Below are 26,555 nucleotides of genomic sequence, written 5' to 3' on the forward strand. Positions count from 1 at the left end.
ATTAAACACGAGATGAAAAAGAAACCCAAATTTATTGCGGTGATACCTGCCTCGCAGACAGCAAAAATACATCTAATGAATAAAAATCAGTGGGATATGAATGACGGCAAAGAATACAGGAGTGCGTTTGCAGCTGTGAGTAGGGGCGAACTGGGTGTGCACCTCCATTAACAGTCAACAGCACTGCAGCCTGGCATCGACCACAGCATTCATTTGATACTTTTCCCCCCAGTTTGCCCAGCCATCGGACACAATGCTTGTCACTAACTGTTCTTCCCTTTTCAATGTAGGGGAATTAACGGTCTTTTGGAAACAACAATGCTCCACATTCATAATCGGCTGCAATTTAATCAATTTGAGGTCATAAAATAAAAATTATTTTTAGGTGTGAATGTCTTTACACTGAGCAAGGTCTGAACCAGAATGGAAATCTTAAATTCATTGGGATCAGGCCTGACAAGATTAATGAGCCAACATTCTCTCTACTTTTCCATCTATGGAGATTTCTAAAAAGGTCTTTCTTTCCACCGTTTGTAATACAAGCCTATCTTCAAAATAAAAGAATAGCTCACTTTGTTTGCTAGCAAATTAGGTGCCTATGGTTACAACTTCCCTTTTAAATCTCTTTTAACAGTTCAGCTGGGACGCGAAACATTTAATTTTATTTTATTTTTCACAGAGCTCACAAAAACTGGCAATGGGACAAGGGTAAAAATACACTTAGCACAGCTGGCCTGGAGACCTCTGCCAGCTGCAGGAAATCTAGAATTAAATGTTCCTTGTATCTGTAAAGTCATGACTAAGGTAAAATTGGAATCAAAACACTAAGATTTACTTGTTCAGGGCTATCAGTTTTGCGTGGAAATCTGGATGATTCCATTGCTGCTTGTGAGAGCCAGGTCTGTCAGTAAATTAAGAGGGGAAAAAAAAACAGGCAACGGGAAAAGTCACAAAGTACAAACAAACAGAAGGCTCCTGGGATTTTTGACTTCGGGTTAAAAATTCTCATTGAACCGCTGGTCCTTAAGTGCACAAACTGCTTTCCCATATTTAGAAGGTTTGGTTAAAAAAAACAGCTAACTTTCTTCAAATATCAGAGCAAATTAATCAACTAGACCAAAAGGGAGTTTGCCTATGGATATTAATGTGCATATTACTCTAAGTGGGGGAGGATCTATTTGTGATTCGAAGGTATTCCATGCTATAACTTGAGACGCATTCTATGCCTGATCTTTTAAAGATAGGTTTTGTTTAGATTTCTAAGTGAATGTGAACATTATTTCTTTTTCCTTCTGCTAAACATTTTATCTAGGAATTGGAGGAAACAGTCTAAACACTTACTGGCAGGGTTACAATGAAAACAACAGCTGAACTTGTCAATATTCACTTTCTGCCTGTGCCTTTTCTACAGCACTCATTTGAAGGATTCGACATGGTTTTGCAATCCAACTACAGTCAGTTACAAGGAATTATCCTTCAGAGGTGCAATCATTGAGCCGAGATTGATTTCAAAGCTGATATTTGCTTGGTACAGACATGGGGTTTTATTTTAGAATGTGGTGATGGAATTTGGGGGGCGGCAGTGGAATAAACAAAACATCATTTTTTCCGGTTGTGCAGCTAACCATGACAGCAGCTGAACAAACATAATATATGACTTCACATAAATAGCACAAACACTCATTAAATTCTCCATAGTTGTAAACTTTCCCTCTGCCAGCCATTACACCAAGGATGCTGACAGTACACATCATATCATTATTTTCTTTTTTAGCTCCTGCTGAGTATCAAGAACAGAGCTCCTTTTGGTGAAAATTACTGTTCTACTGGTCCTTGCAACTGTTATTTTGTTGTTGCCTGAACTTATTACACAGCAACAGCTGTGTCCTTGTCACCTTGCACTATAATTCTCTTCTTGCATTGACATTTTGTGAATAGCAACAGTAACAGGTTCAGCACATATTACCACAGCTATAAAATTGGATGGAAATGAGTCTTTGCTGGCTGTGAAATCAATCAATTCAAGCTCTTTTTTTAAAAAAAAGCGAAGAAAATAGCTAAGAATCTCAGAGCTAGGAATTGATCGAAGTTATTTCGATACATGTTTTTAATAAGACATTATTGTATGCAAGTCTTAAAAATAAAATCAATTGCCTCACTTTATCTAATATACCAGAGGGAAATAAAATTATAGGAGATAACAGTATTATGCAAAGTGACAAAGATACGTTGCCCAGGTGGAAACAGTTGTTTGGTATAGAGATAAAAGGTGATTGCCCATAAATTCAGTGGCATATTTATACATGATCAACAGGGTGCACTTCCAGGCAATATACACTGCACAAAATTTTACTTAACTCCAATTAGTAAACACTGATTTAAGAGCCCCGTTCCAGTTCCTTCCTAACCCTGCAGCATATTCTAATTCTTCCTTATCTACCTGTCCAGTACTGTACCTATTTAAGTGCGTAGAGTCACAAAATACACTAGCACAGAAACAGGCCCTTTCATGCATCTCATCCGTTCTGAACTATTAACCTGCACAGTCCAATCGATCGGCACCCGAACCAGAGCCCTCCATCCCCCCTCCCATCTGTATATATTCAAATTTCTCTTAAATGTTGAAATCGAACCCGCATTCGCCACTTACGCTGGGAGCTTGTCCCTCATTCATGTTCCCCATAAACTTTTCACCTTCCACCCTTAACCAAGGCTGCTATTTCTCGTCTCACTCAACCTCAGTGGAAAAAAACCTGCTTGTGTTTACCCCATCCATACCCTCAATAATTCTCTTTACTTCTATCAGATCTCACTTCATGCTCCTACATCCCAGGGAGTGAAGTCCAATGTTCTCAGGCTGTGTTGTCTTCAAGTGGCAGGGAGGCCCACAATCTGGGAAAATAATTTTTGTCCATTTATATTTTTGAATTTATCTGTGACTATATTGCGTAGCTGATGGCCTCTGAGTTTGGTCTCTCCCACCTCACCTTCTCGAAGCCAGTCCTTACTAATCTCATTCACTATTTTAAATCCTGCTATTATTTTGCTCCCCTCCCCATCAAAATAGAGAAAAGGTGCTCCAGTCTGTTTCATTTTTGGCACTGCACAAGCTTAATTTGGTTTTATATCAGTCGGCGAGCTATTGTTTTGTTTAGTAAAATTACATGTTAGTGCTGGTCTCCTTTATCCTGCCATCTAATCCCATTATTAACCCTACAATGCACTGCATCATAAAACTCTCACTTCCTGTCAGTGAAATACAACTCTACAAATTACACATAGGAACGTTAAAAGGTGCAACTTCTAAAACCTACCATGAGGCTACTGATAAGCTCCAAAAAATGTGATTTAAACTTCTCATGAAATCAAGCACTAAATAATAAAAGATAAAGGGCAGGTCTAGGAATCAGAACACTATGCTCGAAGCTGATTGAATTTGGCCCTCCTGTTTTATTATGTCATGTGATCCCTCTCAGTGAATCACTGTCCAGTAATCTGCTCCCAACCACTTGCTGTACGCATAACTGACCCCACAGGACAGCATCGAATAATGCTCCTATTCCCAGGAAAAATGCCTGTTTTCTTCCATATTCTTTCTGAAATCATGGTTTGGCTCAAAATACCACATAAGTTAGGGAAAACAGAGCACATAAAACAGAGAAAAAAGGTCCACTGTGACACACAAGGGAGCAAAGTGGAAATCTGAATATGGCTTTCTATTTTGGACACTGCGACGCTTTCAAATAATTCTAGTTGACAAGCAAATGTTTGCTGGAAAGCACGAGTGCAAGATCCTGAACTCGAGGAAAATGAGTAACTCAGCGTGTTCTTCAACAGCAACGGGACAACCCTCACCACAAAGACTTCCATAAAACCAAGGAGTCCCCCTACTGCCTCCAGAGCGAGCAGGGATGTGCAATAAATGCCAGCTCTGCCAGCAACGTGCTGTGAGCTCAAACTAAACACACCAGACTTCAACGCTATACTCAGGCTGAAGAAGAAAAACATTGATTGAGGGAGACAACAGGAATTCTGCAGATGCTGGAAATTCAAGCAACACACATCAAATTTGCTGGTGAACGCAGCAGGCCAAGCAGCATCTATAGGAAGAGGCGCAGTCGACGTTTCAGGCCGAGAAGGGTCTCGGCCTGAAACGTCGACTGCGCCTCTTCCCATTGATTGAGGGAGATTTTTTTAACGTAGCCCAATAGAAACATATCAATATACCATTTGAATCTATTACCTGCAGCTTTTAGTCATCGTGACCTGATTCTATCAACCTAGACAAAACTGCATTTGCCACTTTAAACTCATGTGTAACTTTCATCTGGAGCAATCACATTTGAATCACAATTGTCTTTCTGCTCCACCTAATCAAAAATAGTTTCGTAAATTTGCAATAAAATTGAAAAATAGCAGGAAAATACCACATGATAAAATATGTATTACTGACAGGAATTCCCAAAAGAATGAACTGCGTAACGTTCCCCGTTTTTAAGTATTCTTGGATTGGGGAAAACTGATCCATCTCTTCAATAAGTGCAGGTACAAAAATGACATAGGAGCAGAAGTAGGCCATTCAGCCCATCAAATCTGTCCTGCTATTCCAGCATGGCTAATTTATTATCCTTCTCAACCCCATTCTCCTGCCTTCTCCCCATAACCTTTGATACCCTGATTAATCAAGAACTTATCAACCTCCACTTTGAATATACCCTATGTCTTGGCTGCCACAGCCATCCGTGACAATGAATTCCACAGATTCACCATATTGTAACGAAAAAAGTTTTTTCTCTTCTTTGTTCTAAAGAGATGTCCTTTGGTAGAAATGCACAATAGCTCAAATCTATAATATATTTTGCTACTTGATCCCTGCTTTATAAACAATCCATGAATCTACAAAATAAGTTTGGCCTTAGGTGTGATGACTACAACTATGATGGAACGAAGTCATAAATTACTAAGCAGAGTTTAGAATGCACTCAAGGACTTGGTCTGAATAACAATACACAAGAGTTTCACACTTTAATAGAAATATAGCACACACCATCAAAATAGAGTGTAGTGGAACAGGTCCAGGATTTATCCAATTCACAAGGACAAATGCTGAGCTCAAAAAAAAATCTTACATCAGTTAGGGAAAAAAAAGTCAAGATTAGAATATCGCACTACCTTTCTGCTGTACGAATTTGACGACTGTTAAACCTACCTGGACATTGGACACTCAACACCTGCCTTTTGATCTACAGCATGATTAGTGAAGTTATCAACTTTTCAGTAAACAAGAATCGCAGGAAACTTTCCAAAAAAAAACTCTTCATCCTTGTACGCTACATAATGCAAACTCAGCCCAATCCTCCCATAACTACAGACATGCAAAAGCCTACGAGAATAAACGACACACACCACCCGATTTTTTGAGTTGCTTCAAAAAAAAGAGTTGGTACTTTGACAATAAGTAAACTTAAGAGATTTTTCTGTGGTACATTTTTGACTCATTCCTCACAGAGCTATGGTTACTGTAATACGAGCAGAGCTGGGAGGAATGCAATGTTCTGTTTTAAATTAGTCTGAGGAACTGTTTATTGAAGCAACTTGTGTTCATCATTTTGAATTCAGTTCCTACAAAATAGCATAACTGTTGTAGTCAGCAATTCAAATTAATTTCTTGTTAGATCTTTCACTGCAGGTCTGGACTGAAATCCAACAAAATATTTTACTAGATGTAGCTGGCATTTTGCCAGTTACCATCTAATGTGTAAAAAAATCGAGCAGATGACAATGAGTAATTTACTTGCTGTTATTTGTTAACCCTTTGTCAACTTTTCCAATTCAGCAGTTTAAAAAAATATATTTTCTTGGAGAAATTATTCAATAAATCACTTAAGAATTAAAATTTATAAACTCAGCAAGTCCCAAAGCCTTTCACTGCTGTTGGAATGTATTTGAAACAAGGTTATTGCTGTAATGCAGTGAAAGGCAGTGCCAATTTCTTCATAACAAGGTCCAATAAATAGCAAACACGAAGAAATCTGCAGATGCTGGAATTTCAAGCAACACATATCAAAGTTGCAGGTGAACGAGTCCTGACGAAGAGTCTCGGCCCGAAACGTCGACTGTACCTCTTCCTAGAGATGCTGCCTGGCCTGCTGCGTTCACCAGCAACTTTTACTTGTGTTCCAATAAATAGCTATATGTTAAACGACATTATGATTTTTAAGTTACGGCTGGGTTATGAGAAAAAGTTTGTCCTGTATTTTGAATAAGCTCATGCAATCTTTTCTTCGCAAAAGGAAGATTCCACACAAAAAGAGGCATCTCCACACATGATCACCGGCTTGGTGCTAGGCTGGAATGTCAACACAGAGAATGTAATTAATTTCTCGAGCAAGTCTTCAACTCATCATCTTCTAAATTTAATTCAAAAAGGAAGTGCCGCTACACAATATAGGTAGGATCTTATCCAAAAAAAACTCAATGAACAAGATTCTGTAGATGTTGAAAATCCAGAGCTCGCGCACAGAAGATGCCAGCAGAGCCCAGCAGGTTACATATCAGCTGTGGAGAGGAAGAAGCAGCCGACATTTCAGGCCACAGCCCTTTATCGGGACTTAGTTGTAGTCCTTGGGTCTGCCTGCAACATGGCCAAAGAAACTAGGTTGTATATTCATCAAAATATCTTCAACTTTACAACACAGGTGTTTAAATTGCTGCTTCAAACAATATAGTCCATAGTGTTTGAATATTATTTTCTCAACGTTTCAAGTCTGAATGCAGCATCTCCAGAGATACTGCCTGACCTGCAGAGTTCCACCAGCATTTTTGTGTTACTCAATACTTTCCATCTGTCTACAATGGAAATTAATCCACACACAAGGTGTGAATTAACACGTATGAGGGTATAGCTCGGAATTTGCTCAGTGATCAAGTCTTCTTTAGTCTCTTGTTTTAGGAGCACAAGGACTAGGGTAGGCAAGTTAGGCCCTCAAACTTATTCCAATTTTTAGTGAGGTCCTAGCTGATCTGTGACTAAAGATTAAAGATAAACATTATTTGTCACGAGTATGGCAACTAAACAGAAAAGTCAAAGCATACAGAAAAATGTGTCATTTCATCAAATCATATCAGGTGGCACCATGGTTACAGTGCTAACATAGCATGCCCACAACTTGGTAACCCTAACTGTACATTAGAATGTGGGAGGAGGTAACCCACACGGTCACCGGGAGAACGTACAAACGCCTTACAGGCAGTGGTGAGAATCAAACCCAGATCAGTGATCACTGGCACCATAACCACTACAATGCCATAATATCCATCAAATTGCTTTCACCCCACATCCCCCCCAATACCCATAGTTAACAAAAATACATTGGTTGTCCATCGCATCCAACAATGGCAGGGGACTTGTGTGGGAAAGTTTCTAAAGTGCAAAAGCTGATGCACTGGGGCAGCTCCACTCTCTCGACCTTGGAAGTCTTGGTCCGGTGGCATGAGTAATCGTCACAACTGGGGTCTTGGTTTCCTGAATGATCATGACTTCTTCTATACCCTGTCATACCCTTCGCTCTCCAAGAAGCATTGCAGAACTTCCTTCCTGACCGTTGCATCTCATCAACCCAGTTTGGAGGAGCTGACTCCTGCTTGGACAGGCATGTCCCTATCTCACTGGGGTACGAGGCCCGCCTGCTATCCTCATCTGGTTCAGCCCGCCTGTCAAAGCGGTGTAGCAGGGTGTGGCTGCTGTCGCATGCAGACAGCTACTTGGACCCGCAGGTGAGAGCTGAGCATCCGGTGGGGAGCAAAGGTGAGTGAGGCTGCCCCAGAATGGACAAGACGAACCCCTTCGCCAGAGGTGCTGCACTCCCTGAACAACTTCAGATTTAACACATCTGAAAACACAATACTCAGTCCTCCCTAACATTTTTCATTTGTTCATTCCGCTTCCTAAAAATGACAAGCGTCCCTGCTCAATAGAATTTTTCCCACAGATACAGGGAACACTGAAGCCAGTATCTTAGGTCTGCATTACTGACTCTTGTCTCTAACCCTCTTCCTAGCAGCTGTCTGTAACTAAACCCGATTGTTCAGATACAAGAACAGAAAACTCTGGGCAACAACTGGAACATTCATTTGGTTTCTCTTTCCATAAAATATAGGAAGGATATCATAGTATTCTTTTTTTAAAAAAACACAGACAGTGGTAGGTGTGTAGAACACATGACCAGGGGTGGTGGTAGAGGCAGATACATTAGATTAGATTAGATTATGAGGACACGCAGTCCTCTTTTATTGTCATTTAGTAATGCATGCATTAAGAAATGATACAATATTCCTCCGGTGTGTTATCACGGAAACACAGGACAGACCAAGACCGAAAAACTAACAAAAACCACATAATTATAACATATAGTTACTACAGTGCAACAATACCATAACTTGATGAAGAACAGGCTATAGCACAGTAAAAAATTTCAAAGTCTCTCGAAAGTCCCACATCTCATGCAGACTGGAGAAGGAAGTAAACTCTCCCTGCCATGCCCAACCACAGTCCGACTTTGAGTCGTCCGAAAACTTCGAGCTCTGATCAGCCCTCCGACACCAAGTACTGAGCACCATCTCTGCCAAACGCTTCAACCCCAGCCTCGGTTGCCAGCAGCAGGCAAAGCCGGGGATCTTGGGGCCTTCCCTCCAGAGATTCTCCATCGCACAGTAGCAGTGGCAGCGAACTGGGCTTTTCAGAAATTTCTCCAGATGTTCCTCTGCTTCTCACATCTGTCTCCATCAAATCAGAATTGTGCATGGCATCCTACTTACAAATATGATATCACTTCACTGGAGAGCTGCACGCGCTGCGTTGTGCCATCTTCTCCTCCCGCCTTTGTCACATCAGTGACATTTAAGAAAGTCTTAGATAGGCACACGGAAGATAGAAAAATAGATGGCTATGTAGGAATGTAGGAGGGAAGAGTTAAATTGATCTTAGAGTAGGTTAAAAGGTTGGCACACATCACGGGCTGAAGGGCCTGTATTATGCTATAGAGGTCTACATTCTAAATGCTGCCTGACCTATTTCCAGCATTTTTCAGATTCGACCTCAGACTTCCAACATCTGAAGGATTTAGCTTTTCACTGAATGTTCATCACGATGGTGTTATGTTTGACGTCAGCTCGTGTTTCCCAGCTCCATCTTGAGCCATATGCTAGTTTGTCCCACTTCACCTATCTTCACGCAAACACGAAGAAATCTGCAGATGCTGGAAATTCAAGCAACACACACAAAATGCTGGTGAACACAGCAGGTCAGGCAGCACCTATAGGAAGAGGTACAGTCTATGTTTCGGGCCGAGACCCTTTGTCCTGCTGCGTTCCACCAGCGTTCTGTGTGTGTTGCTCACCTATCGTCAGCTCACCTCAAGCTGAAATTCTCATTCACATCTTTGCTCATTTACACCCATCTTATGTCAATACGTTACTTGCCAGGCTACCTTTGTCTAGACAAGTCAATGCCACACTAATTTATAAATACAAACAAGCATCAAGTTCTGTTTACTCATCACCCCTGTGCTCGTTGAACTTCAGTCACCTGGTTAACCAAAGCCCAATCTTCAAAATTCTCATCCTTGTTTTCAAACACGAGGAGGCCTGACGAAGGGTCTCGGCCCGAAATGTCGACTTTACCTCTTCCTAGAGATGCTGCCTGGCCTGCTGGGTTCACCAGCAACTTTGATGTGTGTTCCTTGTTTTCCAGTGCTTGCACATCCCTGACCTTCTCCAGATCTGTAACTTCCTTTAGAGGTAAACAACAGGAATTCTGCAGATGCTGGAAATTCAAGCAACATACATCAAAGTTGCTGGTGAACGCAGCAGGCCAAGCAGCATCTATAGGAAGAGGCGCAGTCCACGTTTCAGGCCGAGACCCTTCGTCAGGACTAACTGAAGGAAGAGTGAGTAAGGGATTTTAAAGCTGGAGGGGGAGGGGGAGATGCAAAATGATAGGAGAAGACAGGAGGGGGAGGGATAGAGCCGAGAGCTGGACAGGTGATAGGCAAAAGGGGATACGAGAGGATCATGGGACAGGAGGTCCGGGAAGAAAGACGGGGGTGGGGTGACCCAGAGGATGGGCAAGAGGTATATTCAGAGGGACAGAGGGAGAAAAAGGAGAGTGAGAGAAAGAATGTGTGCATAAAAATGAGTAACAGCTGGGGTACGAGGGGGAGGTGGGGCCTAGCGGAAGTTAGAGAAGTCAATGTTCATGCCATCAGGTTGGAGGCTACCCAGACAGAATATAAGGTGTTGTTCCTCCAACCTGAGTGTGGCTTCATCTTTACAGTAGAGGAGGCCGTGGATAGACATGTCAGAATGGGAATGGGATGTGGAATTAAAATGTGTGGCCACGGGGAGATCCTGCTTTCTCTGGCGGACAGAGCGTAGATGTTCAGCAAAGCGGCCTCCCAGTCTGCGTCGGGTCTCACCAATATATAAAAGGCCACATCGGGAGCACCGGACGCAGTATATCACCCCAGTCGACTCACAGGTGAAGTGATGCCTCACCTGGAAGGACTGTTTGGGGCCCTGAATGGTGGTAAGGGAGGAAGTGTAAGGGCATGTGTAGCACTTGTTCCGCTTACACGGATAAGTGCCAGGTGGGAGATCAGTGGGGAGGGATGGGGGGGACGAATGGACAAGGGAGTTGTGTAGGGAGCGATTCCTGCGGAATGCAGAGAGAGGGGGGGAGGGAAAGATGTGCTTAGTGGTGGGATCCCGTTGGAGGTGGCGGAAGTTACGGAGAATAATATGTTGGACCCGGAGGCTGGTGGGGTGGTAGGTGAGGACCAGGGGAACCCTATTCCTAGTGGGGTGGTGGGAGGATGGAGTGAGAGCAGATGTACGTGAAATGGAGGAGATGCGTTTAAGAGCAGAGTTGATAGTGGAGGAAGGGAAGCCCCTTTCTTTAAAAAATGAAGACATCTCCCTCGTCCTAGAATGAAAAGCCTCATCCTGAGAGCAGATGCGGCGGAGACGGAGGAATTGCGAGAAGGGGATGGCGTTTTTGCAAGAGACAGGGTAAAGGGTCTCGGCCTGAAACGTCGACTGCACCTCTTCCTATAGATGCTGCTTGGCCTGCTGCGTTCACCAGCAACTTTGATGTATGTTGCTTCCTTTAGAGGTGTCCTTTTTAATTTTGTCTCCACGTTGCCTAAGCGTGGTGAGCACAGAACTGAGGGTTATATTTACATACACACAGTATACTAAATAAGGCAGATGATCTTGAAGAACAGTTAGTGATTGGCAGGTATGACGCTGTGGGCATCACTGAGTTGGGGTTGAAAAATGATCACAGATGGGTGCTTAACATCCAATTATACACATCATATCAAAAGGATGGGCAGGTGGACACAAGGTGTGGGTGGCTTTGTTGATAAAAAAAAATGCAATCAAGTCCTCGGAACGAGGTGACATCGGATCAGAAGATGTAGAATCCTTGCTGGTACAGTTAAGAAACTGCAAGGATTTGAGAGTTATATACAGACCTCTGAAATAGTAGCCAGGATGTGGGATACAAATTACATTGGGAGATAGAAAAGGCATGTAAAAAGGGCGATGTTGTGATAGTTGTTAGGTATTTCAATATGCAGTAGACTAGGATAATTCAGGTTGGTGCTGGATCCCAAAAGAAGGAATTTGTAGAATGCCTACAAGATCGATTTTTTAAAGCAGTTCGTGGTCGACCCCACTAGGGAAAATGCAATTCTGGACTGAGTATAGTGTAATGAACCAAATTTGATAAGAGAGCTTAAGGTAAAGGAACCTTAGGAGGCTATGATCATAATATGATTAGTTTCTCCATTTCAAATTGCAGGGTGAAATCTAGTCAGATGTATCAGTATTACAGTCGGGTGTAGGGAACTACAGAGGAATGAGAGAGGAGCTGGCCATGGTTGATCAAAAAAAAACACTAGCAGGGATGATGGAAGAACAGTAATGGCTGGAGTTTTTGAGAGCAATTCAGAGATGTGGGATCCCAAAGCAGCAGCAGCATTCAAAAAGGGCGGATGAGGCAACTGTGGCCGACAAGGGAAATCAAAGACAATTTTAAAGCTGAAGAGAGAATATAAAGTATAGCAAAACTAGTGGGAAGCTAGAGGATCAGGAAGCTTTTAAAAACCAAAAAGGCAACTAAAAAAGCAATAGAGTCAGTGGATGTCATTTACTTGGATTTTCAGAAGGCCTTTGACAAGGTGCCATACAGGAGGCTGCTTAACAAGATAAGAGCCCATGATGTTACAAGAAAGACCTAGCATAGATAGAAGAATGTTTGACTGACAAGAGGCAAAGGGTGGGAGTAAAGGGGCCCTTTTCTGGTTGGCTGTCAGTGACTAATGCTGTTCTACAGGGGTCTTTGTTATGTCCACTATTTTATTGCGTTATATGTTAATGATCTGGATGACATAAATGATGGCTTTGTAACCAAGTTTGCGGATGATACAAATATAGGTGGAAGGGCAGGTAGTGATGAGGAAGGAGGGAGTCTGCAGAAGGACTTGGACAAGTTAGGAGAATGGGAAAAGAAATGGCAAATAGGGAAGTGTATGGTTATGGATTTTAGTACCAAGGAATAAAAGATGCAGACCAATTTCTAAATGGGGAGCACAGTCAAAATTTGGAGGTGCAAGGAGACGTGGGAGTCCTAGAGCAGGTTAACTTGCAGATTGAGTTGAGAGTAGGAAGGCATATGCAATGTTTACATTCTTTTCAAGAGGACTAGAATATAAAGCAAGAATATAAAATCTCTGCATACAAGGCATCAGTCAGAACATATTTGGAGTATTGGATGCAATTCTGAGTTCAATATCTAAGAAAGGGTGTGCTGGCATTGGTGAGGGTCCAGAGGAGGTTTATGAGAGTTATCCCAGGGATGAAAAGGTTAACATACGAGGAGCACTTGATGGCTCTGGGCCTGTAATTGCCAGAGTTTAGATGAATAAGAGGAAATCTCATTGAAACCTACCAAATACTGAAAGGGCTAAATACAGTGGATGTGCAGAGGATGTTTCCCATATAGAGGGGATTCTAGGACCAGAGGACACAGCCTCGGAGTAGAAGGTTGTCCCTCTGGAACACAGATAAGGAGAATGGAGTTGAGAGGGAAAATACATCAGCAATGATCAAATGGTGGAGCATGCTTGTAGGGCCAAATGGTCTAATTCTGCTATGTCTTATGGTCTTAAAATACAATGTTTATTATTTTAAGTCCAAACTCCTAACCCCACAGTTTCCATAGTCTGGCCAACTCAGATCGTACAGGTATATTAATGAACATTTTTTTCTTAATTATTTAATACTGCAACCAATACCTTCGATCTTTGCTTCACAATCCTTGCATAGACAAACAAAGCTGTTCAGAAATACTGTAAATAGTTGTGGTCCCACCTGGATTCTCATGAGGTACCATGTAGCTCAATAACTGACACCACCTAGCCTCAAGTATGCCAGTATGACCTTTCTTTTGGGGGAGAAAAGTAATTAGTGTGCCCCATTCTTTCATTTAATACATTAACATGGAAAAGTGATGAGACAAATCAATCTAACTAACCCTCTATTGTTAACCAGCTTTCCTTTCCTGGCTTTGTTAGGCTTGAATTATTTCCAAGTATCTACTGGCTGGCTGGCAAGGTGCACTTATTATCCATCTTTAACTGGCCTTGAAAAAGTGACAGCTTACAAACAGGCAGTTTGACAGGGTGGCCCACATTCTTCTATATATATTTTAAACTTCCTTTCATATATTACTAGAGTACATGTGTGCTTTACTATAACATTTCAAATTGCATATTGATAAAGGTCATCTTAGTCTCTTGAGGTAGGCTCCATTTTACTATGAGTCAATTCTGCAATACACTGCAAATCATTTTGCACGGGCAGTATATTGAAAACCAGTCTTCTTGTATTGTTTAGATTGTGGGTCATTACAAACAATGTACTCAATAGAAATATGGCAACCTCTAGCTGTGCAGGGAGAAGTATCCTATTCGTAATTTTGAGAGATTATCCTCGCACTCCAAAGGTTTTAATATTTTAAAATAAGGCTGCAAAACTAATAAGAGTCTAATTGCCGATAACAGATCCCTTGAATAGTTTGCAGATACCAATTGTCTTTTAAATTAACTCAAAAACAGATTCATGTTTCTAATCTAATTATAGGCCCGAATAAAATTAACTTTAAATACACTCTTAGCAGAAACTCACAGAGAGAATCATATCTATGCTGATTTAACAGTTAATCATCAATAATCCAACTAATTAAATTTAGAACAGCAAAGAGCCTTAGCCTAGTAGCTGGTAATTTGTATTAAATTCTGACAGTGATGGATAGTTACTGAATGAATTAAAGCTGACTAAGACATTTGCTTACAAAGCATCTGAGTTGATTTGAATGAAAACAAAGTAGATGCAGGCTTAGACCAGTTAAAGCCCGAGGGACATTAGTGAAATCATCAGCATTAAATTGTTTTCTGCTTTGCTCAAAATAAAAGCTTCCATCCAGCATGAGACTACATCACAAGGAAAAAAAAAATCAAATGAATTTACTCCGCAATGAATACAAAATAATCCACGTGAAAATAAACACTGTGCTCTGAGCATGTTCCGAAATGGAGCACAATTCATCCTGACAGCACACTGCCCCACTTAATCATCTTAAAGTGTTGTAGCAAAGCTTGAATCGGCAGTGTAAACATATTTAGTCATTGCTTTCCTGAGGGAAAAAAAAACCTCTAAATCAGGCCACTCTATCAGTATCAGCTGGGAGCTGCTTGTTTTTTAATTCTCATCGACATTGCTGCAGCTGACCGGAAGGAAAAACAATAATTAAATCTTGTTTTATACAATCAGAAAAATAGCTAATGTGAATTTGATAACTGATGATGAACTCAGAATATTCATGTTACATAAGGGTCTTATAGGAAGAAAATGGAAATAAATTTCAATATGAATTCTGGATACACTATTGTGCGTGAACCTAAGCAATGGGTTAATCATCGGTGATTAACTAGGTATAGATTGACACTCAGAATCAATCAATGCTGTGAATTGCTCAACCAAGATTAACTAGTATTATACATCATCAACCAGCTCTACAGATCAATCAAAGGGATTAACTAACACTGTCAATCTGTGGTCTGCTATTAATCAACCCAGCAGTTCATTCGCAGCATTAACCAGTACCAGGGGTTAACCACCACGATGGATCAATTGCCTGGGATTAACTAGTCTGGCACTATACCGGGGTCTGAATTAATCACCTCGATTACTACAAGGTGTCTACAAGCCATCAGGCCTCCATCATTCAACATGCTCTTCTCAAATGATCTTCTCTGCCAGTTTCCTATCGCCCTCATACCTCAGTTTTACATGGCTGGCCTCTTGGTTTAGAGGTACATCCCCGTATTTGCGGCTCTCAAAATGACAAAACTGGTCCTCCAGATCAGTTGACCCAATATAACTTCACATGGGTTTCCTCCCACAGTCCAAAGACCTACTGGTTGGTCGGTTAACTGGTCACTGTAAATTGTCCCGTGCTCAGGCTGGCGTTAAACTGGGGGATTGCTGGGCAGCACAGCTCGAAGGGCCAGAAGGGCCTATTCCTCACTAAAATAACTTCAACATAACTCACTCCAATACAACTCATGCTGTTGATCAATGACCAGGAGTTAACTAGAGCTGCAGGCTAATTGGCCAAAGTAACCAGCACTATGAATCGATTACTGTTGAAATTCCCTGGGATTAACAGGTCAGATACTGATATACAACACAGGACTGAAGGACCCCGCAAGGTAGATATCTGATCAATCCACTATCCCATTTTCACTTCCACTTTATCCAATGCAGATAAACGTTGAGCAGTTTTTATAACCAAGACAATAACAGCTACTAGTGTGAAATTTTCCAATCAGCAATTTCATGATAAATCACGCTTTACCATATGGTGAGCTGTTGTCTTGTCAAGAATCAGACTTGGATTTGTTTTTAAAAGTTCATAAGGGCTGGTTCTGACAGGCGAACTCTTACCTCTCGTAGTGTCTGCGAGTACACGTCGCTGCACTTGTGCTGCCTGGATTACCTCCTAGTTCGTCATAGATCTGCTTCCATTGTCGACGTGCTGTTATCTGCCATAATCACAGTAAGAGCCAGTGTTAGATGACGCCTGACTGTTGCCTCCCTACGAGAGGTTGTATAACCTGACATGTGAACTATCTCCATATAACACGCCCTGTTTAAACGGAATTTACCCAGCAGCCCCTGAGGTAGAACTTTAGCTCAATGAGAAACCAACGGGATAAACAGTAAAAACTGGGAAGAGTTGTTGGGAATGTAGGGAGAATGAAGTAGAATTAATGTTGGACGAAATCAGATGCACATTTGTTGGTCGCTGTGGATTCAACGGACTGGAAGGCCTTCATCTTTTCTGCATGTCTATAATAATCCTCTCTCACCAGGTGAACCCCACAATAGGTTACAATGGCACCTTAACAGTCTCCAAATGTGCTGATCTGGAATAGAGCCCTGCTGGATATTGTAGAGAGAGCTAAATCCTGCTCATCACAAGCCATTTCCTATTCCTCAGCCAACAGTATTCCTCTTTTGGTCAGGGCAGTCCAAAAATTCTGGAAACAAGGTACTGAGATGGACGCATACCAGAAATTTTAAATCTGAAGTTTATTCTGATGGAACAACTTCTTTCTCAGTTCTTTCCAAACCTCGATTTCACCCCCACCCCCCACCCACACCATCCTGGGGTGCAAGAGGGGTAGCACAGTAACACAGTGGTTAGCATTACGCTTTGAAGCCCCAGTGACCCGGTTCGGTTCCCGACTTCGTCTGTAAGGAGTTTGAATGTTTTCCACATGACCACATGGGTTTCCTCCGGGTGTTCCGGTTTCCTCCCACATTCCAAAGACATTTAGGTTAGTAGGTTAATTGGTCACATTGGTGTAATTGGTGCACAGATCCGTTCAGCTGGAAGTGCCTGTTACAATGCCCTGTCTCTAAATAAAATAAACTGAGTCTGATGATGCACCTCTACAAGAGGCCACTAGAGGGCAGACATGAGGAACTCAGTCCCTTATCACTGCGATCCATTGCAACGCACACAAACTGCTGGAACTCAGCAGGTCAGGCAGCACCCATGGGCGTGAATAGACAATCGATGTTTCAGGCCGAGATCCTTCTTCAGGACTGGAAAGGAAGGGGGAAGACATCTGAATAAAAAGGTGGGGGGGGGGAGGAGAAGAAGGAGGAGAACTAGAGGGTGATAGGTGAAGAGCGGCGGGTGGGAAAGGTAGAGGGCTGGAGAGGAAGGAATCTGATAAGAAAGGAGAGTAGACCATAGAAGAAAAGTAAGGAGGAGGGGCACCGAAGGGAGGTGATAGGCAGATGAGAAGAGGCCAGAGTGGGAAATAAAAGAAGAGGGAAGGGGGAGAGATTTTTTTAACCAGAAGGAAAAATTGATATTCATGCCATCAGTTAGAGGCTACCCAGACAGAATATAAGGTGTTGTTCCTCCATCCTGAGTGTGGGCTTCATTGTGGCACAAGAGGAGGTCATAGACTGATATGTCAGAATGAGAATGGGGAATTAAAATGTTTGGCCACTGGAAAATTCCACTTCGGAGGTGCTCAATGAAATGGCCACCTAATTTACATCAATGGGACCCATCGTAAAGGAGGCCACATCAGGAGCATTCTGATTGGCATGAATATCGATTTTTTCCAGTACAAAAAATCCCTTCTCATCTCCTCCTATTCCCCACTCTTACCTCTTCTCAGCTGTCTGTCACCTCCTCCTGGTGCCCTCCCCCTTCCTTTTCTCCTACGGTCTACTCTCCTCTCCTATCAGATTCCTTTCCCTCCAGCCCTTGACCTTTCCCATCCACTAGACTCCACCTATCAACTTCTAGCTATCCTCCTTCCCCTCCCCTCACTTTTCTATTCTGGCATCTTCCCCCTTCCTTTCCAGTCCTGAGGAAGGATTCCGGCCCGACACGTCAACAGTCTCTTCATTTCAAGGATACTGCCTGACCTCCTGAGTCCCTCCAGCATTTTGTGTATGTTGCATCTGCAGAATCTCTCAGGACTGTGATCCATCGATTATCTCCACCTGCAGCAACAAGTCAGTAACACATCCCCTGGGTATTGAATAACTGGTACAAATCAAAGTGTATGAATCTGCTGCACATTAAACATCTTTCTTATGAATGGAAAAACTAAAAGAAAGTCTTTCCACCATGCAGCATTTTAGAGAAAGCCTGACTTATATCAGTCTGACTGGAAATGGAAATGTCAAACAAAGGACACAGAAGTTTCTTTTTAAAGGAGCAATTGGCAGAATTTCTCAATTTAGACCGTAAACTGCATGGTGTTGCATGAGCACAGCCAACACAGAGGTTGCTGAATTTTACACGTGCACCGATTTGGACGCTGAAGGTGTGTTAGCATTACGTGAATTTTCAGTTCAGCCCATCAGTCAGGGTGATTTGCTCTTGAGTGATGTTAGCGTCTCTGTGAAATGGTTTTGGCTGCAGCCTGAATCCGGTGTCAGAGGCTGCCTGAATCTTCAACAGAAAATGCAGTTCAATTTTTTCGCAGAGGAGAGAGAGTTCAATCTGCTTCACTTTAAAATATCAACATTCACTCAGCATTCATGCAAGGCCATAAATGCTTTGCACCCGTAGTAAACATGGGTTTGAACGCCATGTGTATCACGTGCAAGCCTTGGTAATGCAAGGATAACTAAAAGGATGTGTAAGAACATATTGATTTTCTCTTCAGTGCCAGGATTGTGTTACAAGGCTCTCCATTTATATTTCAATTTACATCTCCTTGATATGCAATCGTATTTTACAATGCTTATTCATTTTTTTTTACAAGACATAACTATTGTGCGTGAGTTACATATTCAGAAAGGCCTCTCTAAAAGGAAACACAGCTCCATTGTAGCCTGATTTGCATAAAAGCCCTGTATGAGAACAGTGTATCATGTAGAGAAAATGGGCTTTTGCTCAGTGCAATTGTCAATGGAATTTCATTACTAAAGGCTGTAATGGAAAACCTAGGCAACAGGGGTACTGTTATTATTAAAACAAACAAAAGAGTTTGTTTTCAGAAACAATGCTGCTTCTTGCATCCATTCGTTAGCAATTACATTTTCTACTTTCTGTAAATAATATTTATAACTTTCTATTATGAAATGGGCTTTTATGCTTTGTTAACTGGTGGCTTATCAAGCTGTATGAATACACACATTATAAATTCTTGCTGGTGAGCAGAAAGCAAACATAATCTTCTTTGTGTACAATGCCACAGCTAAACATTTCATATCTGTGCCCAGAGCTGAAGCTACTTAGATTATGGCAGCCCATTCTCTATCAGATCAATATCCCGCTGAGCAGAGAAAGAAAGTGACTGTCGCAGCACCAGAAATGGAGAGGAGTGAAGAAGAGTGGCTGGAAGAAACAGAGGGGGCAGAAAGGGAACAGAAGAGGGAGCAATGCAGATTGAGCAGAGAGGGGAAAGAAAAACAGTGGCCATAGAAAGCATTATTGTCTCATGCCCAAAAATAACACAATGGAAATTTATAACCTCCTACATTTGATGTAAGCAATGAATGGTATTTATGCTTGGCTGATATTACATCTCATGATTTTTATGAAAATTTCCCTCTTGCAAGACACTTGCCGCACCCAAATAACACTAGTCATTCAGTTATCAACAATGTTAGCTCTCTTATTCCAAAGAAACAAAGCAATTTTTCTAGGTATCTGTCATTAGAATCAAAACATTATAATTCACTGGGAACTGTTTGATATCTGGAGAGATTACTATAAAAGCAAAAGACCCTTTTCCGTTGAATCAAATCCCATTCACAATCACTCACCAACTCTGAGGTCAGTAACTTTTAAAACAGCAGATATGACAGCCAATCTGTACACTACACAGTACCACTAGCAGGGTGAAGTTTTTTTTTAAAACTTCATTTACCTATTTAACCAACAAAAATTTATCATTCTCAATCACGAAAGCCCTGAATTTGGGAGGGGTCAGTGTGAATTACATTTTGTCTTCAACCCTTATGGCCCTAATTTTATTACACATTTACATTCTTCTCTTTCTCAACAGAAGAAATTATGTGAAAAACCTACTGATATTAAACACCTGAGATACACTACCTCTTGAACTCGATATGCTTTTAAATCCTTTAAAAGAGGACTTGTTTTAACACCTGACGCACAAGTTTACAGCACCATACTGAAATGCTATTCTAAATATTGTGCTTGTATTTCTGAAGCAGAACTCAAATCGACACTCTGAACTCAGTGGCGAGAGATCGACTGAATAACCTGTGTATTTGTAAGTCACTTTTAGGCAATTTCATTCCTGCACAAATAGCTAGATTATTAGTACTTTAACAGTTGGTCTAAAAATGTTAATCATTCTATATTCAGAATGCATTAATCTCCTACTGACTGACCAGACAAGCAAAGGATGTGGACGTCGTTGCTCACTGTACTGATGGTTTTTAATATTCCATATTAGCTTGTCAAAAAAAGCAACTGACAAATGGCCTTTACAATTCTTTAACAACCATTACTGACTCACTTTTCAGCCATTAATACTTTCCCATATTACAAGTGAACAGATGCCAAGTAAGCAGCCAAGTAAAAATTCCTTTCTACAGTCTTGGCTTGGCTTTATAATTGTCCCCTTTGAGAGGCAACATGGGAAAAAATTACAGAGCTCACTTCTTTTCTTGACAGAGGAGCTGTTACATGTGTTTTCCACTTGTAGCTTTTTACAATAAATCTGCTCCATTCTAAATCTGGATCTAATCTCCAGCCTCTGTGCAAAAAAAAAAGGACCTTTTAAAAATGTACTCAGAATGTCTGCAGCCATGCTAAGAATTTGTCATAGCCACCATTTATTTATACAGGCAGCTGAAAGGCAAGACTGTAAGAAGTGAAGGTACAGAGTGTGATCTTTAGTGAAGCAATAGTGGACTTACCACTTCATATCCTCCTAGATTCTGGGCTGCTTGAAACATAGTCCAAAGGTTAACTGTTTAAAGAAAAACAATAGGTGTAAGGATTATAGAAAGTAAGAGCAGGAAATGATTGTAATCATATAAAAGTTAATATTAGCCAATGATTTTTCAAACATTATGCTCTTAAATTATGAGATGTTAACTTTTGAAGGAACAACAACTGACAAAGTGTACCAATTTTTAATGTGTATACCATGATTGAAAATGTTTTGCCCAAGGTGGGCTCCACCTCTGATCACTTCTGAGAGTGATCATGCCCACTAGGGGGCTGGGCACAGCTGGCATCAGCCAGGCACTCACTGACAACACAATCCACATGCCATACATTTCTTCCACTGTCTGCAGAAACTGGTGCTTCTCTAGACAGTCTATATGGCACTCTGAAACAATACTAGGAGCACCATTGCAGGGGAATGAGGCAGCAACAAGGTTTGCACTGGAACAGTGGTATCTTGCACACCGCATCTGCTAGCCTCCAGTTTTCAACAGACAGCATCACTGATCACACTTCAATGTTCAGGTATTTCAGGCCGCAGGTAGTCGTCACCGACCCTTTAATGAGTGCGGACCTCTCAGTGGCTGTGGACCACTCATGGTCAGTTCAGTGTAGGGCTGACACTGACAAAGGCAGTCCGCAGTACGTCTTCCCTCACTCCTGAACTGTGGCTGTCATGGTCAGAGTTCTTTCAGCTCCTATTCAATTGCACTGTATGTGAGTGATGATAAACCTGATTCTGATAAGGGTAACACACACAACAAGTGCTGGTGGAATGTAGCAGGTCAGGCAGCATCTCTAGGTAGAGGTACAGTCGACATTTTGGGATGAGACCCTTCGTCAGGTCTAACCGAATGAAGAGATTGTAAGAGATTTGGAAGTGAGAGGGGGAGGGGGAGATCCGAAATGATAGGAGAAGACAGGAGGGGGAGGGATGGAGCTGAGAGCTGGAAAGTTGATTGGCAAAAGGGATACGAGGCTGGAGAAGGGAGAGGATCATGGGATGGGAGGCCTAGGGAGAAAGAAAAGGGGAGGGGAGCCCAGAGGATGGGCAAGGAGTATAGTGTGAGGGACAGAGGAAGGAAAAAAGAGGGGGGGGAAAGAGAATAAAAAACTAAATAAGGGATGGGGTACGAGGGAGAGATGGGGCATTAACGGAAGTTAGAGAAGTCAATGTTCATGCCATCAGGTTGGAGGCTACCCAGACGGAATATAAGGTGTTGTTCCTCCAACCTGAGTGTGGCTTCATCTTGACAGTAGAGGAGGCCGTGGATAGATATATCAGAATGGGAATGGGACGTGGAATTAAAATGTGTGGCCACTGGGAAATCCTGCTTTCTCTGGCAGACAGAGCGTCTCTATTGTGGACTAGGAGTGGAAAGGGAGCAGGAGAGGGGTATCGTATTTGGGGAAAAGGGGAAGGGAGAATGGAGAGACCAGGAAACACCAGAGAGACATTCTGTAATGATCAATAAACTAATGGTTTGGAATCAAATGACCTTGCCTGGTGTTCAGGTTGAGCGTGGCCTGACCTGTGCCATCACCTGCCCCGGCAGTCCTCCCCTGTCACCCGCTCCACCCACACCACTCCCCACATCTTTTGTTCCTGCCAGATTTACAAACTCGCACTCTGCTCCACATTGACAAATACAGTGCTGTACATGGTTAATGCATTTTTGATCATTGCCTCCAGGTTTTCAGGCTATCCCAGTCAGCATTAGCACTTCCTGCAGCACATGAAACAGCACAGAGCGGAGGAGATCCAGTTTACGAGATAATGTGCTTTACTTCGAAACCGGTTTCTCTGGTTATTTAATGAATGGTATTGGATCAGCAATGCCCACAATTTTAATTTGGTAATCCACACAGCAATATATAATGGGCACCCAAGCATCCCTCAGGTAAACTGAGGCTTCCTATAGCATCCACCACAATCCCGGGACATTCCAAACCACTTTTTTTTATTATTAATTTTTTATTGCAACACCAACAAATTACATTCAATACAACCAATTGCCAATTACATTTTGACTGTTTAAATTCCAAACCATTTTAAAGCATTAGCATCATTATTCTGCACCAGCAAAAGCATGCAGCTAACTCCCACAAATTTATGAGATTAGATTAACAGTTTCAGTAACGTTGGCTGATTAGTAAATATTAGTCTATGTACTGGGAGACCTCCCTGCTTTCAAAAAGCATTGCTGCATGGAAATTAAGAAAAAGCTTTACATTGCTCAGTCAAGTAGCAGCACTTCCAATAGTACAATACCCCGTCATTACACCTTTGGTATCAGACTGGGTGAAGTGCTCATGTTTCTGCAGTTCAAATCCTACCTCTGGAATCAACAAAATCCAAAATTAAGGTCTCACTTTGATGCTCGATTGGGAATAACCCTATCCAAACCACAATTCTGCAGATGGTGGAAATACAGAGCAACACATACAAAGTGCTGGAGGAACGCAGCATCTATGGAGGGGAACAAACAGTTGACATTTCGGGCTGAGACCCTTCATCCGGTCCTAATGAAGGATCCTGGCCCAAAATGTTGATTGTTTATTCCCCTCAACAGATGCTCCAAACCATGTTACCACAATGAAAGGTTTTACAGATGCACTATGGTCTAGTGATTCAGTCAAGTTTGTTGACACTGTCTGTGGCAAGGTGCATCTTCTGCTTTGTCAGGATGGTCCACTACTCCTAGTCAGACCACCACACATTGACAAAAAACAAACAAGGGATCCTGTAATCTGTGCATCAGCTACTTCATGGTGGGGGGAAAAACCCTCCATCCAATCCAAAAAGAAAAATCAGATGTGGCTTTCAAGAGGTACCAGAATAGCTCCCAGCACCCAATAAATCACCTGCTCAACCTCAGCTTACTCTTTCTATGTGTACTGCTCAAAGATCTAGTTTTCAGAAGCAAGAGCTGAGGTATCTTGTTAATGTTTCCTGGTATCCACTGCAGAAGGCACAAGGAGCTGTATTCAGTCCAACTCTGTAACAATGAATGTACTTATTCCTATCATATAGCCATTGCGTGCAAGTCTTTTTTGTCAAAGTTAAAAGTAACAGGCATCAAGGAAGTTGACTTTTCTTTTACGAGGATAGGTTGAGCGAGCTAGGGTTTTTCCTCATTGGACCGAAAGGGGATGTGAGCAGAATTGATTGAGGTGTACAAGATGATAAGAAGCATAGATTAAGTGAACAGCCAGAGATTTTCCCCGGGGAAATGGCTTATACAAGGGGGCATAATTTTAAAGTGACTGGAGGAAAGTTTGATTGAGGGATATCAGAGGTAGATTTATTTATTTACAGAGAGCATTAAGTGCGTGAAGCATGCTACCAGGAGTGGCATTACAGAAAGATGCATTACAGCCATTTAGGATGGCACATAGATGATAGAAAAATGGAGGGCTATTTCAGAGAGAGGGATTAGATTGAGCTTTGAGTAGGTTAAAAGGTCAGCACTTGCTGTAATGTTCTAACTGTTCTTAGATGCACAGAAATACAAGTACCAGGGACCAAGTACCAATCAACTACAGGAAAGAACAGGATAAAGAAATACTCAGGTCACCTCATTGTCACAGAACAGAACAGGGGAGAGTGTAGTTTTGACCCAATGATGAATCTCTCATGTCCCAAAGCCTGAACCACATTCTTTAACACCTATATTCATCAACTGCTCTATTGAACTATGAGTCAAATAACATTGGATCTGAGTTTAAAACAACGGCAGTCCATCATGGCTACCTTATATTTTTGCAAATGATCAGAGTAAGGACTGGAGACTGTTAAAGAGAGCTCTGCTGTCTCAAATACAAGGTGAAGAATCCTGCTCCTCCAATTCAACCAAGGCTAGGTCAAACAGACCTTTACTAGCAGATCCAAGATCAAAGAACTCGGATTAGGTTGAGGAATTAGTTCCACAAAGAGCTGATTTCCAGCATTTTTGAGGTTAGATGGTTCATGGTTCCACAGGAGAAGCAAATATGTGGAGCTGAGAAGTCTGCATAGATTTGACATGCCACCTAAAACTTTGTCAAACTTCTACAGATGCAGACTGGAGAACGTCCTAACTGGTTGCATCATGGCCTCATACAGAAACATCAATGCCCAGGAATGGAAAACTCAGAAGAAAGTGGTGGATACAGCCCAGTCCAGAGGAAAAGTCACCACCCCCACCCCTACCCCCGCCAGGGAGTGCATTTACATGCAGAATTGCCAGAAGGAAGCAGGATCCATCATCAAGGACCCAAACCATCCAGGTCATGCTACTGCCATCAGAAAGGAGGTACTGGACCCCTAGGTCGAGCACCTAGCGCCACCAGGTCGAGGAACTGTTATTATCCTACAACCATCAGGCTGCTGAACTGGTGTGGATAACTTCACTCACCTCAACACTGAACTGACTCCACAACACACAGACCCACTTGCAAGGATTCCACAACTCATATTCTCAGTATTATTTAATTTTTAAAAATTTATACAGAGTCTTATTTTACACTTTGGTTGTCAGACTTTTTATGTATAGTTTTTCATAAATTGTATTGTATTGCTTTATTTCCCTGTAAATGCCTGCAAGAAAAATGATAATAAATTTACTTTGACTTGACTGAGACTTTGGGCAGCCACATGCAGAAGTTGAGTTCAACCATGATATGGTGAATTTGTAAATAAGAACAAATACTTCAACCTGATTAGCTGGGAATCGTTTCTAGTATTAGGTACAGGGTTAACAGTACCTAATGCTAGACCAGCTATTGACACAAAACCTTTGGATGAATCAAACAGAATAAAGCTTGGACATCAGAGGGAAAAGATGACCAAGTCACACCTGGTGGTAATGAACACAGGTCGTGGAGGGATACAGGGTGTCTCCCTGGGCAGGTTCAAGGCAAAGAAACAGAGTTTGTTGCTCAGCTCAGGGATGAACAAAACATAGGATCGTATCTCCTTTCATTTGATCAGTCAGCAATGAATGGTCAGGGACCGGGCTCGCAGGGCAGGGGCAAAAGGGGTGGTTTACGTTTTCCTGATGTCCACTTAGGGATAAAGAAGTTAGATTCATTCACAAGCCACTCAATGCTAATACAGGGAGAAGGAAAAAGAGAGCAACTAGGAGTGAGAAAGGGGTTGCTGCAGTGACTTCAGCATCTAATTGGAAGTTGTGACCTTCCTTCTACAATTTAATTGGGGAGTTGGTTAATGTGCTGGCTGAAAAGTTGATCCGTTAACTTTGGAAGGATTCTGGAAGTGGACGATGCTAGATAAGCTGGTCGGGACAAGGACAATAGAATAACCAAGTATATTAAAGCCAATGAGCAAACTGAGAGCAAAATGATGGAATTTCATCTGCAGGGGTTACTGATGGCAACTTTGACTTGGTCTCTCAATGCTAGTAATGAAGCTATGTCGGTCTGGGGATCAACCCAACCATCGGGAAGGGGATGCGAGGGG

General features: G+C 41.9%; 1 protein-coding gene across 3 annotated transcripts in view; it reads right to left on the minus strand.

The window, feature by feature from the left end:
• The window catches only part of arid5b (AT-rich interaction domain 5B), a 146,999-nt gene that overhangs the window by 21,258 nt on the left and 99,186 nt on the right, over nucleotides 1-26,555 (minus strand). For all 3 annotated transcript variants that reach the window (XM_063071560.1, XM_063071559.1, XM_063071561.1), the window contains 2 exons: nucleotides 21,061-21,113; nucleotides 16,072-16,169 (listed from right to left, as the gene is read on the minus strand). In XM_063071560.1, coding sequence (XP_062927630.1) covers nucleotides 16,072-16,169; nucleotides 21,061-21,113 — 151 coding nt within the window. The remainder of the gene's footprint in view (nucleotides 1-16,071; nucleotides 16,170-21,060; nucleotides 21,114-26,555) is intronic.

This window comes from Mobula hypostoma, chromosome 19 (genome assembly GCF_963921235.1).
Source record: "Mobula hypostoma chromosome 19, sMobHyp1.1, whole genome shotgun sequence".
Taxonomy (NCBI): Eukaryota; Metazoa; Chordata; class Chondrichthyes; order Myliobatiformes; family Myliobatidae; genus Mobula; species Mobula hypostoma.